Raw genomic sequence first — 16408 nt, forward strand, 5'->3', positions numbered from 1 at the left:
CTTTAGCCATCTAGTTCTTATGTTCAACAAACTTAAAATAGTATGTTCAAAGGCTACAGAAAGTAAAAAGTTGCTATCTCAGATGTGAAATAACCCTAACAATTGATTGTAACATGAAAAAACTTTGCAAATTTAAGCATGTATGTGGAGGGATTCCCAAAACTCAGAAATATAGAACCTGAAGGGAAACTAAGCTTAAGTCTTACAAAACAATAGCAGTACAAGTAGTAGTATATGGTAGGGAGACAATTCTAATCTTGCAGAGAGACAGAAGGAAAATTGTGTCAGCTGAAATGAAATTACTCAGGGCAGTCAAAGGCAGCTCGCTGATGGACAAAATACCATATACAGAAATAAGAAAACAGCTATAGATTTTTGATTTGGAAAGCAAAACAAAAAACAATATGACAACTGGTGTAATGTAGAAACTATGCAGCATGATCATTTGCCTAGAATTCCCATGTTATAAGCCCATTGGACAGCAAAGTATCACACGTCTTAGGATAAAATGGTTTCTGGAACAGGTCGTGCAGCTTACTCCATGAAGTGGTGGTGGTGGTGGTGGTGGTGGTGGTGGTGAAAACAAATCAATTTCTAAATATCATCTATGTGGTCACATTAGTAAATCTATTTATATTACATGATGAATTTTTAACTGAAATTCATCTTCAAAGAGAGACTTTTGAATCAAAATTTGGGAATAATACAGAAATTAAAATTCACTATTAGAAATTAATTTCTGTAAAAATGATTTTGCGGGGTTGTTTCAAATTGACTATGAGAATTCTAATCAAAACTACATGTTTGAATAAACTGGCATATGCACCCTGGAATTTTCATTGTTAGAGTAGTTTCACTTAATAAATTTTTTGCTTACTTTTCCTTTATTAATCTCTGCTGCTCTTTCTTCCAGATATCCTTAAAATCACGGCAAAATGGTAGCCACAAAGCAAAGAAATCTTTAGGTGTTACATCTTCTTTTTTACCTTTTGGATGGTATTGATAAAAATCCATAGTGCCATAAAATCTAAAGAATACAGAACAGATTAATCGTAAGTATATGTAACACATACAGGAAAATAAGCATTTCTTTTTTTAAGTAACAATATCAGTAGTACATTGGGTATTCATCTAAATTACTTAATCACTGTTTAGTCTCTAAATAATGGAAACACTTACTACATTTGCACACATGCAAATCAATCCATGATGTGAATCAATCCATGATGTGATGAAGCGCTATCAATGTAAGATTGTAATAAACTTGAGAAGCCATTAGGAGGGACAAAAGAATGTCTCAATGTAGCAGGGAAACCATCAACCACTAAAATCCATTATATGTATGGACGTGCAATTTTCTTTAATTTCTCCATCAAACAAATTTCTCTGCATTAGGAATTCAGCTGCTCAAAATATTTAACAAGTATTTTTATTTCGTGAATAATGTTCCTCTTAGCTGCTTCCATGTAACTTAAACTGTAAATTATAGTTTGTAACGGTTAAGTGATCCATGCATATGATACAGTGCAACTTGCTACTAAATACACTGGGAAAAAAAAATTAGTATAGGCATGCGTGTTCAAACAGAGAGATACGTAAACAGGCAGAACACAGCGCTGTGGTAAGCAACGCCTATATAAGACAACAAGTGTCTGGTGCAGATGTTAGATTGGTTACTGCTGCTGCTGCTGCTGCTGCTGCTGCTGCACTGGCTGGTTATAAGACTTAAGTAAGTTTGAACATGTTGCTATAGTCAGCACACGAGCTATGTGACACAGCATTTCTGAGGTAGTGATGAGGTGGGGATTTTCCAGTATGACCATCTCCCGAGTGTACCGCGAAAATCACATCTCTGACATCGCTGCGGCTGGAAAAAGATCCAGCAAGAACAAGACCAATGATGACTGAAGAGAATCATTCACCATGACAGAAGTGCAACCCTTCCACAAATTGCTGCCGATTTCAATGCTGACCCATCAGCAGGTGGCAGCATGTGAACCATTCAATGAAACATCATCGATATCTGCTTCCAGAGGCGAAGACCCACTCGTGTACCCTTGATTACTGCATGACACACAGCTTTACACCTTGTCTGGGCCCATTGACACTGACATCAGACTGTTGATGACTGAAAAAATGTTGCCTGGTTGGCTGAGTCTTGCTTCAAGTCTTGCTTCAAGTTGTATCTTGTGGATGGGCACGTGTGGGTATGGAGTCAACCTCATGAATCCATGGACCCTGCATCTCAGCAGGGGACTGTTCAAGCTGATGGAGGCTCTGTAATGGTGTGTGGCATGTGCAGTTGGAGTGATGTGGGACCCATTATATGTCTAGATATGACTAACAGGTGGCACGTACATGAGCATCCTGTCTGATCACCTGCATCCATTCATATCCATTGTGCATTCCGACAGACACTGGCAATTCCAGCAGGGTATTGCAACACCCCACATGTCCAGAATTGCCACAGAGTGACTGCAGGAACACTCTTCTGAGCTTAAACACTTCCTCTGGCCATCGAACTCCCCAGACATGAACATTATTGAGCATATCTGTGATGCCTTGCAACATGCTGTGCTCCACCCCCTTGTACTCTTACAAGTTTATGGACAGCCCTGCAGGATTCATGGTGTCTGTTCCCTCCAACTCCACTACAGACATTAGTTGAGTCCATGTCATGTTGTGTTGAAGCACTCCTGCATGCTCATGGAGGCACTACATGATATTAGGCAGGTGTACTAGTTTCTCTGGCTCTTTAGTGTAAAGCACTGAATATTTTTCCAGAGCCATTATGTACTCAATGACTGCTGCTGAAAAATTATGTGCAAGTTTGAACAACAGCTGCTGAAGTTTTTGCACTTATTAGGTTCAAACATTCTAGACATAATCAAGCAATGGTTAATATTGGCAATTAACATCAGAAATTACACCATCAAGTATCACAAACACACAGAGAACAATTCAGGATTACAGTACAACCATTAATATCGTAGCATTTTGCTAGATAAATGTTATAACTGAATAATTCAGTGCCTTTTTGGGGTACAAGTTGAGCTAAGGAGAAGGGAGAGAGATTAGGAGCCCTAAAGTAGTGCATGAAGTTGTGTATTTACTGGAAATCGTCATTCTATTATTGAGTCTACGTATAAGAACTACAGAATTTTCAGGCTAAACTTAATTATCCAAACTAGTGAGTAAGTAATGAACTGAACAAGAGAAAGAGCCCATGTCAGCAGTTTAAATCTCAGGAATAGCAATGTTGCATAAATAGAATCAAAAAACTGAATACTTACATGGGATTTACAGGAAAAAGGAAGACTTCAACCACACAATAAGGAACAAAATATCGACAAATCTGATGAGAATGAGTACCGGTAGTAAAAACACCAGCTGAAAACCAAAGTCAAATTAAAATTTAAGTGATGCTGTAGAAGGTAGCCTGAAACCTAGTTCAAACCTGGAGACATCATTGTTTTCAACAAACATGTCAAAGAAGAGTGGCATAAATGGCCAACAGTTTGTCTCTCTCTCACCGGAGAGTGTCACGCAATTTCTGAGAAAACTAAACTGGCAAACCCTTTAATATATGTGCCATTTATCCTGTGAAAGCCTACTTACAACGTTTAAAGGACCAGCATTAAGTTAAAAATCCAGGATCATTCTTCATCCCTCTATATATTGCTCCCATAGGTACCATGAACAAAACATTATACTAATTACAGCATGCAAGGAGGCATTTAAGCAGTCATTCTTCCTGTGCTCCATACACAACTGGAGTGTGAAGTAACATTAACATATGGTATCCTCCACCATTTGCAGAGTTTGTATGTAGATGTAGAAAGAGGTAACGGAGAAATTTCACATTCATAAAGGGAATCAAAATTAAGGTCAGCTATATGAAAAGAATAAAAAAAAGTAAGATGATTTTTGTGAAATGGATCTACAAGTGGTAAAAGTAGTGCTATCCCAACTTAAGTATGAACTCACAAGAGATTTATTTCACACAGGACATTAGATTTCAAAACCAGCTACATTCCACTGGACCATATCAGAAACTGATTGAAACTATGGACTGGAAGAGGAGGCAGAAGACATGGTGTCCTACAACACACCAGCCATGATGGATAACACTTGGACCAAAGATAGTATAAACCAGTAGCATGTAAGTAAAAGACTTGCAATGTATGGATTACATTTTAAAATATGAGTCAACATTAAATTCCAAGAACTGAGTGAAGAATTTAAATGTGCATTATGTGAACAATAGTGTAAGAGATACTACATTAAGACATGTACAAAGATAACAATAACCATAATGGACTACTGCAAGGACTAAAATGACTTGAAAAAAAAAAGTTTGTATAGACTTTTACATTGATGCTCAGTCTGGGTGCATCTCTCTCATTAAATTAAAAAGGAAAAAATGTAGGGAAGATGCTAAAAATAACAGTTGAAAATGACTGTACTATTCCAAGTGAAACCAAATAGAAAAATTATAAATTCCTTTTATATGGCAGAAACACAACTTCTGAACACAAAGTGATGATAAATCTACAATTTGTTTGATAAAAAATCCCTACCAACTATAAGACAAATAGCATACTCAATGAAGTTAATTTGTTTCAGCTTAGTGCAACTATCAAAGCAACATCTTTTTATCATAGGAAAATTGTTAAGACTAATATCTGATAACTATGGTAAATTACATTTTGAGAAAACTTTAATACTTGGAAACTCTACCCTCTCCCCCCTTCTCCCTGCAGACATCTTTTGCAGAAGGAAAAAGAATACATAAGCATGAAAACAATACTAATTACTAAATAAGTATTGTGATAATTCACTTTGATGTAACAAAGTAAATCTATCTAAAATACAATAAAAATCAGTAAAACAGACACGTAAAACCTTCTACTTCTCATTTCATTACCAAAAGGTACATAATCACCTTCACCAACCCACAACTTCCTGACTGCTAATGAATGAATCAGGAAGTTCTTTTAAAACAGTAAAACTGTGTTATGAGATTAACCCGATTCCTCCCATCTTTTCATTTTTTTTTTTTTTTTTTTTTACTTCCCTCTGCTTGAGAAATCTGACAAATGGAACTTGGGGGCTTTTATAAGACAGCAGAAAAAAATATTTGAGTCTTACAGCAACAGTGCCAAGTTTCCAGTTAGTCAGCTGTTCAGAAAAATTTCATTTTCAAAGAATATCTTCATCCTGTAGCCTATACAAAATGCACATACTGTACAAAGTAATACAGTGGAACCTTGTGTAGTGAGCAAAATTCATTCCAGAGTCTAACTCTTAGTGTGAAACACTCATTAAGCAAAACTATTTACCCATATAATTTAATGGAAAATATGATGTGTTCAATGCAGAAAAGGTACTAAAAGTTTTATCTTATTCATGCCATTTATTCAAAGAAAATTATACACACAGTATTATGTACTTTATTACTGACAATACATAACTAATTCTTTTTTACTAGTAATCTATCTGTAGTCATTTGTTTCTGCCAATGCTTCAATATGTGATGAAAATGTGGCAGATCATTATTGTCAAATAAATTTGTAGTGGGCATAGCCACTACTACATTGAGGTGATGATTTTCAGTGTATGATGCAACTGACTCATATGCTTTCAGCCTTTCTTTTATTGCACCAGAAGATGGCTGCTTTGCTGTTACCCCCTCCTCCTCTTCCTCTGAAGAAGAAGAACGCCTCTCCACAACTTTCTGCTGTGAAAAACACTGCAACTTCATAAGCTCTTCAGTGGTCATTTCTTGACTGTGATCTTCCACAAGCTTGTCAATATCTTTGTTATCCACTTCTAGTCCCATGCTCTTGGCCAAAGGCACAATCTCTTTGACTACAGGTTCCACAGGTACTGACTCAAATGCCTCAGTCACATTCAGCAACACACTCCAGACAAAGCTTCTGTCAAGCAGAAGTGAGAGTTCTCTTGATAAACCCTTCCCATGCCTTTTCTGTTATCTTGGCATAGCCAACAGTTTTGAAGTGATATTTCCAAAAGTCTCAGAGTGATCTTGGTAACTTCAGTCAACTCAAAGCAATGCTCAAAGACTGCTTTAGTGTAGAGCTTCTTAAAGTTAGGAATAATCTGCTGGTGCATAGGTAGGGGTAATGGAGTGGTGCTCAGAGGAATTGAAATATTTCAAGGAGATGGTCTTGTAGGCCTGGAGAATGGGCAGGAGCATTGTCCATAACAAGAAGACATCTCAAGCAAATACTTTTTCACAGAAGGACCAAGCACTTCATTGATCCAATGGCAAAAAAGATCACTTGGTGCCTAAGCCTTGTTATTGGACCTCCACATCACATTTAACCTGCTCTTCTGCACTTGACATTTCTTGAAGGCTCATGGAGTTTCTGAATGATGAGCAAGAAGTGCTTTAATTTTCAAATCACTGCCTGCTTTTAAATAGAATAGCGGTGTGAGACGGTCTTTCATTGGTTTATGACCAGGCAATGCAGTCTGCTCTGCTATTATAAAGGTATGCTTCAACATTTTTTCCAGAATAGACCCCTCTTGTCACAATGAAAAACCTGTTGCAGCAGATAACCCTCAGAACGTATGAGCATCTTGAAGTAGTTGATGATGATCTCTGCTGTCTTTGTGTCAGAGCTGGCTGTTTTGCCATGGCTCACAATGCTGTGGACACTGGTTCTTCCCTTAAATTCCTGAAACCACCCGCAGCTTTGTCCACTGATGATCCTGGTATCTTCTTAATGAGGTCAGCAAAAATCTTTCTCGCCTTCTCACAAATGATGTTCTTGTTAATAGTGTTGCCTTGCAATTTGATTTTTATTGATACATATAAGGAGCAACCTTCTGACATCATTTAGAATACAAAAACATTGTTTAGATACTTTGTCACTTCCTTTGAAGCATCTGTTTCCTTAATATTGTCCTCCTCCTTAAGGATAGTACAAATAGTTGATGTATACCAACTGTATGTGCATGCTAAATCAGCAACGCTCAAACCATGTTCACATTTTCAATTATTTTAATTTCATTTATAAGCTCATTTTCTCTCTCTTATACTCATCTTCTTGCAGCTTTATCTTCAGGAACATTTCAGTGAATTAGATGATACCAAAAAGAGTGCTAAACCCAGACTGCAGTATGTACTGAAGACACTGTTCATTTACAAAAGGTGTTCATATTGTTAAACATTTTCCCACCACGTGTGAGAGACAGGTGACATCACATTAAATCACCACCACCACCACCACCACCACCACCACCACCACCACCACCACCACCACCACCCATTATGTGAAACATCGCTCATTAAGTCTCATTATGTGAATCGTGTGTTATTGGAGGTGCTTGTTAAGTGAGGCTCCACGGTACTGAAAAAAAGCACCAACTATTCCTTCTTTTCTACTAAAACAAATTTATTAAAATAACCTTACATAATAATTAGAGGTGCAATATGTAGTGGCCAAGTTCATTTTTTTAATATTAATTATACTGAAACTATGAATTATTCTTAGTATTTTTCTGATAGTGATAATTCATTTTTATTTATTTCCAGATATGCAGTTAATACATCAGACAGATTCTTCAGTTTATAAACAGGTGTTATCTATATATCATCAGCTGCAACATTATCTTCAGCACTTCTCATGAGTTATCCTAGCAATTTCTCTCATTCCAACACTACATTCAACACAATAAAGCTACCAACTGGAATTCCCAGCCACAAATTTTCCAGTGCACTGCAGTCATCATCAAAAGCACAATGTAACCATAGAACAAAAATGTAGTTCAACAGATAGCATAAATTCAACTTAAGTATTCTCCAAAACCATACAGTACACTGTCACAAATAAGAGTAAAACAAATCACAAGTCATTAACACAACATCATCCTACCACTGTTATAATGACTATAGACATCACAGAATACATCACAAAATGTCACCTTAATATCCCTAGTAAACTACACAAGCTTTATCACAACAGCAGAAACCTCACAAAATATTTCTCCATAGCCTCCACATGTCTCCATAGTACCCTAAATATCATTTTTCTACACCTAATAGAAATGTGCTTCGAATATAATTCATATACCTCACCCATGACATCACAGCTTCTCTAAACCAAGAAACAATAAACATAACAACTGATCTTTCAAATCTCTCATTATACTCATATAAGCTTCAGTCATCATAATTCATTTTCATAATTTGACAAACCAAACATAACAAAACTTGGGTGAGGGAGGAATGTTAATTAAACCAAACAGCCGTATGGATGGCCATCAGTTCTGTGGTAAACATCTGACATTTGGCAATCAAGAGATGATGTTCCATAGCAACAGAAGACATGAACGCATTCCCATGTGACTGGTGGGTTTAGAGTCATTTGTGTAAGATACAGTAGCATTCAGGAACTCGTGTAAGAGCAGGTGGAGTAAATAATGTGACACCATTGGAGCAATGGAGGATTTTGGACCCCAAAAGTGATCCGTCCATATCCACAGCCAAGGAACTAACCAAGGAGGGTGGTCAGGAGATGAGACGTAGAGACAAGGAGGGGTGATGGAAATCGGGGCAGAGAGAAGTGAGGTGGAGCCAAAGCAGTAGACCCACCTGAGGGTGGGCAGCAGGCAGGTGATGTCACAAGGTCACAGTGCAAATAGGATGGGTGAGCACGGGAAAGTGGACAATGATGGCATAGCAAACAAGGAGCTGGGACCACTGAAATAGAAGGGGAGAGATCCCAGCATCAACCAGGAGACTATTGACAGGGCTAGTGCAAAAAGCGCTGGTGCCTAAACAGATACCACAATGGTGAACAGAGTCCAAGGGGAGCAGCTTGGAAGGAGCAGCTCATCCATAAACTTAACAACCACATACCAGATGGGGCAGAACTAATGCCTGATAAAGGTAGGAAAGAACCTAACAACCCATGCACCAAGAGGTATGGGCAAGGAAGTGAAGGACACTGAGTTTACAAAAACAACCAACTTTCAGAAAGCAGATACGGAGCAACTAAGTCAGCTTGTTATCAAAAAGAAGGCCAAAGAAACTGAACTGGAGGAATGCCATCAGGTGTTGGGCATTGAGACAGAGCTCCAGATCAGGATGGACCGTAGTACAGTAACAGCTATGCACAACCCTAGACTTAATGGTGACAGAAGTGTGTCAGATGCCACCCTGGAGCATTGCACCACAGAGGCCATAGATAGAGAGCTAGCCAAAATACAGAAATCATCCACTTGGAGAGCAGGGATGACCTCCAGTGGAGGCTACAACACCATTAATTGTGATGAGAAAAGAAGGAAACTTAATATGGAGCCCTGTGGATTGCCATTCTCCTGGGTCTGTGGAGAGCTGAGAACAGTGCAGACTAACTCTGAACAACTGGATAGAATATTAGTGGATTTGCTAAGACATCATCTAAATAGGTACGCACATAATTTCATAGATAAATGTGTTTTAGTTACACTTACTTTTGCTTGCATTCTTCTAAATTTTCTTTTTCACCAAGGAGCTGCTTCTTGGCTACAAGGAAACAAACATACATTAATATTCCATAAACAATGCACTTTAAAATCTACAGGTCTCAAATCAATAATGTTTTATTACCTCTAGTTACAAAGAATTCCATCTTATCCTTGAAAGGCTGTAAATTATTTTCTGAAGAGGCCTTAATAACTTTTTGTGTTCTATTTTGGCATGCTGTAAAAAAGAACAAAAACATATTATACTATGGAAAGAATGTGGAGCATAAGAACACAGCATATCACGTCTCATTAAAAAAATTGAGGCCAGACACAAATGGGTCAAAAAAGAGAGAGAATGATATCTTCCTCATCAAATCAAATTTAGTTATTCATCCATTAAAGAAAATAGCACACAACACCACGATATAGTCTGGACTGAAGAAGATAACATACCACACAGAAGCAGACAGAGGAGAATATGCCATTAAGCAACACAAACAAATAACATGGAGAAATTTAGTGGTTGAATAACAAGGAAAAATATTATGTTGGGTTAATGTGGCCCAGTGAGTCTTCTGCATCTTCAGTATCTTTTCCCTATTCCTGGATCACAATGCTATATTCACAAATGCTCTTAATACTGTACTTCAACAGCATCCACCAACCAACAGCTAATGAATCAAGTGACATCCTCCAACCTCCCATATTACACAAAATCACATCTGACTTTAACAACCTAATCATATCCTCCGCTGCAGCTTCAGTTACCTTTCATAGAGCCCAGAAATGAGAAATGTGATTCCCTCAATCCTTCCATTCCCTCTTGGTATCCTGCTAACCTCCCAATCACAAATCATTCTGAACCATCTTTATGTCACATCTACTCCCATCCCCTCGTCATTCAATGTGAAAGAACCATATGCAAAAGTGTCCTATGAACCCATTCAGAGTGTGATATTGTAGTTCTGTCACAGGTGTATCCTATCGCATCACAGGCAGAATCACCTTTCAAAGTATCTACATTATATTGATTCTGCTCTAATTTCTGAACAACCATTTATTTGTGCATGAACACAAGCTAACTGTCCATCTGAACACATTTATCTCCCCAAACAGAGACCACAAGAGGAGTTGAGCATCAAGTGACAGAACATGCTACTGAGCACAACATGCTCCACGTTACTGGTAGTTTCACAACTGGACCATCTGGTTCCTATCCTCCTTTTCACCCCTTCCTCTCGCACCATGTCCCCTGCCAACGATCCCAGCTTCTCTGAATTTCTGAACTGCATATGTGAGGAATTGTTCTTACAATACATCTTCCAATTTCCACTAACTCTCATTCTACACCTACTACCGTATCTGTCCTCATTCCTGCCCCCTCCCCCCCGCCCCTGCCCCATACTTCCTCAATGTTTTTATCATCCATCTATTCAGCAACACTCACAGTGTTCCCAGTATGAATACCATTTTATGCTGTTCTACTCTGACTCCCCTGTCCCCAACCTTCATCATTACCTTTCACCCTCATGGTCCTTGGTGCTTTTACCCTCAATATGACATTTCTACATATCATTCAGACCACAATTCTAGGACCAAATTAGGTTTTTGTATGTGTGTATTGAGAGGGAGGGGGCAAGTTGGGGGGGGGTTGCTCAAAAGGAGGACATTGTGAAACTAAATTGTGAATGGTTATCATTACTCTTTTCATTGTTTGTATTCTGATTATGATTCTCAAAGTTACAAGAATTTAGTTTGCCGTGTGTTCCACATGGTACTTACCCTACATACCTTAACAATATGGAATAATAAGTAAGTAAAAAACTACTAAATTAATGCACATTTCACTATGGTATCAAGTGAAAAATCACAGCATAGTAACACTGCAGAAAAAAATATTTACCTCACTAACATAAATGAGTATGCAGTTACACCAATGAGTCAAAACTTTGTGTGGTCTGCCCATTGTGTGACTGAATACTATGTGGTTGCATATCAGGCGCAAAACACTGTAAAGGAAGTACCTAAGTAGAGCAGAGATGAATGGGGAATCATTCTACTGAAAATATCTGCCACAAATGGATATATTCGCTGACATAAGTGACTTTGGCGAAGGGCAGATAGTTATGGCTGGCACCTTGGGGTGAGCATTTCAGAAATGGTAAAGCTGTTTGATCATGTACTACTGCTATTAGGCAACAAAGTGTTGGAAGTCCACACCATCATAGAACATAAAGGTTATATAATTATCCTCTATGTAAAGCAGTACAGGGGGCAATCTGAGGCAGACATGATGAAATGAGTATGGGGTGCTGCAGCAGATAATCCCTACATGTTCTCTTGTTGATCCAATGTCATATTCATTTACAGCTGCAGTGAGCATGGGATCACCAAGACTGAACCATGAACCAACAGAAACACAGGGTGATTATAATTAAAGTTAAACTTTCAAACTACTGTAGAAATAACACCACTGATCCGAATGACATCAAAGTGCAATGGAATATTTCAGATAAGGGGGAAAACGTGTGGCAGAACAACAATAAAGAGTTACAAAGTGTAGCAATAGATGGTGCTGTAAGCATTATAATTTACTAGTGGTTGACTACAAATGACAAATCATACAACAATGCCTAAGGTGTACATTCAACAGTAAACAAACTGTACTATTCAGTGTGATACTGTTAGTTATGTAAGCGCATCCATCACGGCAAGGTCATATCACATCAGATGGGAACAATCTGTTTCTAATTGTCCTGAGGCCAAAGACCACATAAAACCCATCAATCACATCAGTTTTTAATTGTCCTGAGACCAAAAACTGCACAAAAAACCATTAATAAAAATCAAATCGTATTATTGATTTCAGTGGGATTGGTGTAAAACATGTTGCAGAAAATGGTGGACAGCATATTGAACAAGTTGAAATTGAGAAACAGCACATTCCCCAACTGATCAAAGTGTTTCCTGAGTCATGTTCAGAATGTGTTGCGCAATGTGTGCCTCCAATGCATCTAAGTTTGCAGTCAGAACACTTAAGGCAGCCTCACAGCCATAAGTCACACGGATTAAGATCAAGTCCTAGGGATGGCTAGGCTGTACAGAAATGGTGGCTGATAATCCTAGCTTTTCTGAAATGGTGCTTCAGCAGCTGCTTAACTGGATTTGCAATGTGTGGAGATGTGCCATCCACACTGTTGGAGAGCTGGAATGATGTGGTTACACAAAAGACACTCATAGCGCTTATCAGTGACGATACAGGTAGCAGGACCAAAGGCACCTGTCTCTTTGAAAAAATATGGTCATATGATAAATGATGCCATAAACCTGCACCACACAGTGACTTTTCAGGATGAAGTGTTACTCATTGATTTGTATGTGGATTTTCCATTGCCCATATTTGACAGTTCTTTGTACTAACATATCCTGTTAAATTGAAGTGGGCTTCATATGTCCACGCTATCTTCCACAGCCAATCATTGTCTGCTTCCAAAGAAATTCTAAAGCAAAGGTGTCCCTTGCTGTCAGATCAACAGGAAGCAACTTGGGCACATGGGTAATTTTGAATGGATAGCAAAGAAGGATGTGTCGTAGGATTTTACGCACTGTGCTCATGGATATGTCCAATGTTTGGGCAATTCTCCATGCATTACACATTTGCTCACCACCACTCATCTCCTCCTGCATGGCTGTGACCACTGCTTCCATTGACATTGAATCAATTCATTTCCTCCCTCTGCCAGGCCAAAAAAACAACTTTTCATATTTCCGAATCACTTTCTCCATACCCACAGCAGTCATCAGACCAATGTCGTTTTTCAAACTCTTCAGTGTCCAGAACTTCTGCAGAGTGACATGTGCACAGTCATCATTCCTGTAATACAGCTTTACAAGCAGAGTACAATCCTGCATTTAGACAGTCACAGCAAATATCACAGACACGAAAGGAGGAAAAGCTGTGTACCTGGTGTGTTTTATGTATTCTGGCACATATTGATCAATTTTCACACAACTGTTTTTCCTTCTGCCATAGCAAATACTCTTTTGTAATTTGATGTCATTCTGACCAGTGGTGTTATTTCTACAGCACTTTGAAAGTTTAATTATAATCAGCCTGTATGTCACCTGGCTGAAAGGATCTCATTTCTTGCAACACCAGGTCAATGGTTGTGCCCAGATATGTTTTCATCCTTGTGAACAGCTTCTCAAAACCTGCACCACACAACAGACACTGGCTGGAGGGGTCAGAATTATGCTATAGGGGGGACATTCAGCAGAGCTTCTATAGGACCTGAACTTTGGCATGTCTCAGCATTTTGTAAAGAAAAAATGATAGTAACATTGTTCACCACTTTCAGAGCAACAGTCAGTTTCAGTGAAGTTTAATGAACTTAACTGCTTCTAGTATTGATATTATGGACCTCATTATTCTACTATTATTCTACATCTACATCTATACTCTGCAAACCGCCATGGGGTGCATGGCAGAGAGAGTATTCCATTGTACCAGTTAATAGGGTTACTTCCTGTTCCATCCATGTATGGAGTGCAGGAAGAATGGTTGACTGAATGCTTCTGTGCAAGCAGTAATTATTCTAATCTTATCCTGACAATCCCTATGTGAGCAACACACAAGGGGTTGTAGTGTATCCTAAAGTAATTACTTAAAGCCAGTTCTTGGAACTTTGTTAATAGACTTTCCCAGGACAGTTTATGTCTGTCTTCAAGAGTCTGCCAGTTTAGTTCCTTCAGTATCTCTGTGACACTTAAACAAACCTGTGACCATTCATGCTGCCCTTTTCTGTATACTTTCAATATCCCCTGTTAGTTCTATCTGATTTGGGTCCCACACACTTTAGCAATATCGTAGAACTGGTTGCACAGGTGATTTGAAAGCAATCTCCCTTGTAGACTGACTGCACTTCCCCAGTATTTTATCAATAAACCAAAGTCTACAACCTACTATATGATTATTTTATTTCAAATCCCTGTGAAGTGCTACACCCAGGTATTTGTATGAGTTGGCTGATTCCAACAGTCTCTCAATGATATTATAGGATAACATGTTTTTTCAGTTTATGAAGTGCAAAATTTTACATTTATGAACATTTAAAGCAAGTTATCAATCTTTGCAGCACTTTGAAATCTTCTCAAGATTTATGCAGCTTCTTAGTTACAGTAATTCATTATAGGTAACAGCATCATCTACAAAACATCTGAGATTAATAGTAATCTTGTCTGCCAGGTCATTAGCCCGTGAAGTGGGTAATTTGCGCACGTACACCTCTTCCACAGTGGGTAACACACATCAGCGTGCTCATGTGTGGTGGTGCTGCATACTGTTCTCATGCATAAAAGTTGTCCTTCATGTTTTGTTGTTGAATTTAAATTTAAATTGATACTGGGTGGAAATGAATAAAATATGTTGCAGAAGTTAACAAAACTTTATTTTCACAATATTACAAGTCATTTTCAGTGTGAAACATTTTAAAATAACATGCTGCAAGCAAGACAACTTTGCATTCTCCACACCAGTATGAAGTTTCTTTGTGAAGGCCTTTTCTCATGCACACCACACAGCTCCTTGTTTGACCTTTCTTCATTGTGGGTGGAAGGTGGTCTGGAAAATGCCTGGCTGTAAGGTGTGTTGCTTTCAGTGTTCAAGGTGGGCATCCTACTGATGTCCCTTGTTGTGATGAAGCTACAGTCAACTGTTTGCCAAGATTAATCATGAAGCTCATTCTACTTTGTTCAGCACCATGCTTGTTGTACAGAACGTATGCACTGAAGCATGCATTGGACAACAAGTGGTGGGAAAGCTTCTGATAACTTTTTTTTTTCAGCCTGCTACTGGCCATCTAGTAGTTTTGTAACTGAGAATCATACCTATCTACCACTCCCCCCCCCCCACCCCCCCCACCCCCACCCTCCAATCATATTCTTATTTTAGTCAATAACGATATGTGGCTTTTGAATGATTCCCTTCTTCGAGTTTACATTTAAAAAAGTATTGTCATGGAAGATGCTGACCATAGTAGCAATGCAAGGGGTACGAAATTTGTTATAAAAGTCAGTAAATTACTTAACAGACAGTATTTTTCAGTACAGGTATTTCATTCATTCCAACCAAGTATTGACTCATGACGTCATCCAGCCATGAATTGATTGTAATCTGAATCTTTTTGAGCAAACTAATAGTTTCTTTCAGGTGATACAATTTTATTGATTATGAAATACAAGTTCTTGAAGTTTATTCAGAATGGGAAATGTTAATTAGTAATTGCTGGCCATAATTTATCTGTTTAATGTAAAGGTGTTTTGAATTTTGTGCACATGAAAAAGTGCAAATTTATGTGCGGCTTTTACTCTGAGATGAGTTATCACTTAGAGTGCAAGAGGTGTGCATGTACAGTTTGCTGACCTGCAGTGTGAATTTTATTTTTTGTGATTTTGACTCAAATGGAGACAAATCCAGTTTCATTTAGACGTTATGTGAGATAGACACATCACATTACTACAAAAGTGTCATTTAGCCCATTAAGGAAAACTGAAACCTGTGCGCTCAATTTGGAATATGTCACATGCTAGTGCACAATCGAGCTGTCCAGTGAATCGAGTAAATAGTTGCAAATGCACTTGGACTTAATGCATGAAGTCAGAAATTAATTTTGAGACAAGTGCTGATTTTGACAAAAATGAACCAAAAGTTTATTCAAAATATCGAGGTTCTGTTTTAATTGAGACACATATCACCTTGTTGATCATGTTGCTTAGCAACATTGTAATGCAGATTAATTAATTTGTTAGAGCTATTTGCAACTTAGTAAGTTCCATTACACAGACAAACTGTTACAAGAAATTTGCTGACTGCATGAGAGTGTGAGAGTGGTTTTATTTCCAGAAATGCCAATAAACCGGCGGTTTCAAA

General features: G+C 38.2%; 1 protein-coding gene across 1 annotated transcript in view; it reads right to left on the reverse strand.

Moving 5' to 3' along the window:
- Positions 1–16408, reverse strand: part of LOC126416932 (formin-2-like) — a 277023-nt gene that overhangs the window by 42851 nt on the left and 217764 nt on the right. Inside the window, 3 exon segments of the mRNA XM_050084812.1 lie at positions 878–1027; positions 9487–9538; positions 9623–9715. Of these exon segments, the coding sequence (XP_049940769.1) occupies positions 878–1027; positions 9487–9538; positions 9623–9715 (295 nt within the window).

This window comes from Schistocerca serialis, chromosome 8 (genome assembly GCF_023864345.2).
Source record: "Schistocerca serialis cubense isolate TAMUIC-IGC-003099 chromosome 8, iqSchSeri2.2, whole genome shotgun sequence".
Taxonomy (NCBI): domain Eukaryota; kingdom Metazoa; phylum Arthropoda; class Insecta; order Orthoptera; family Acrididae; genus Schistocerca; species Schistocerca serialis.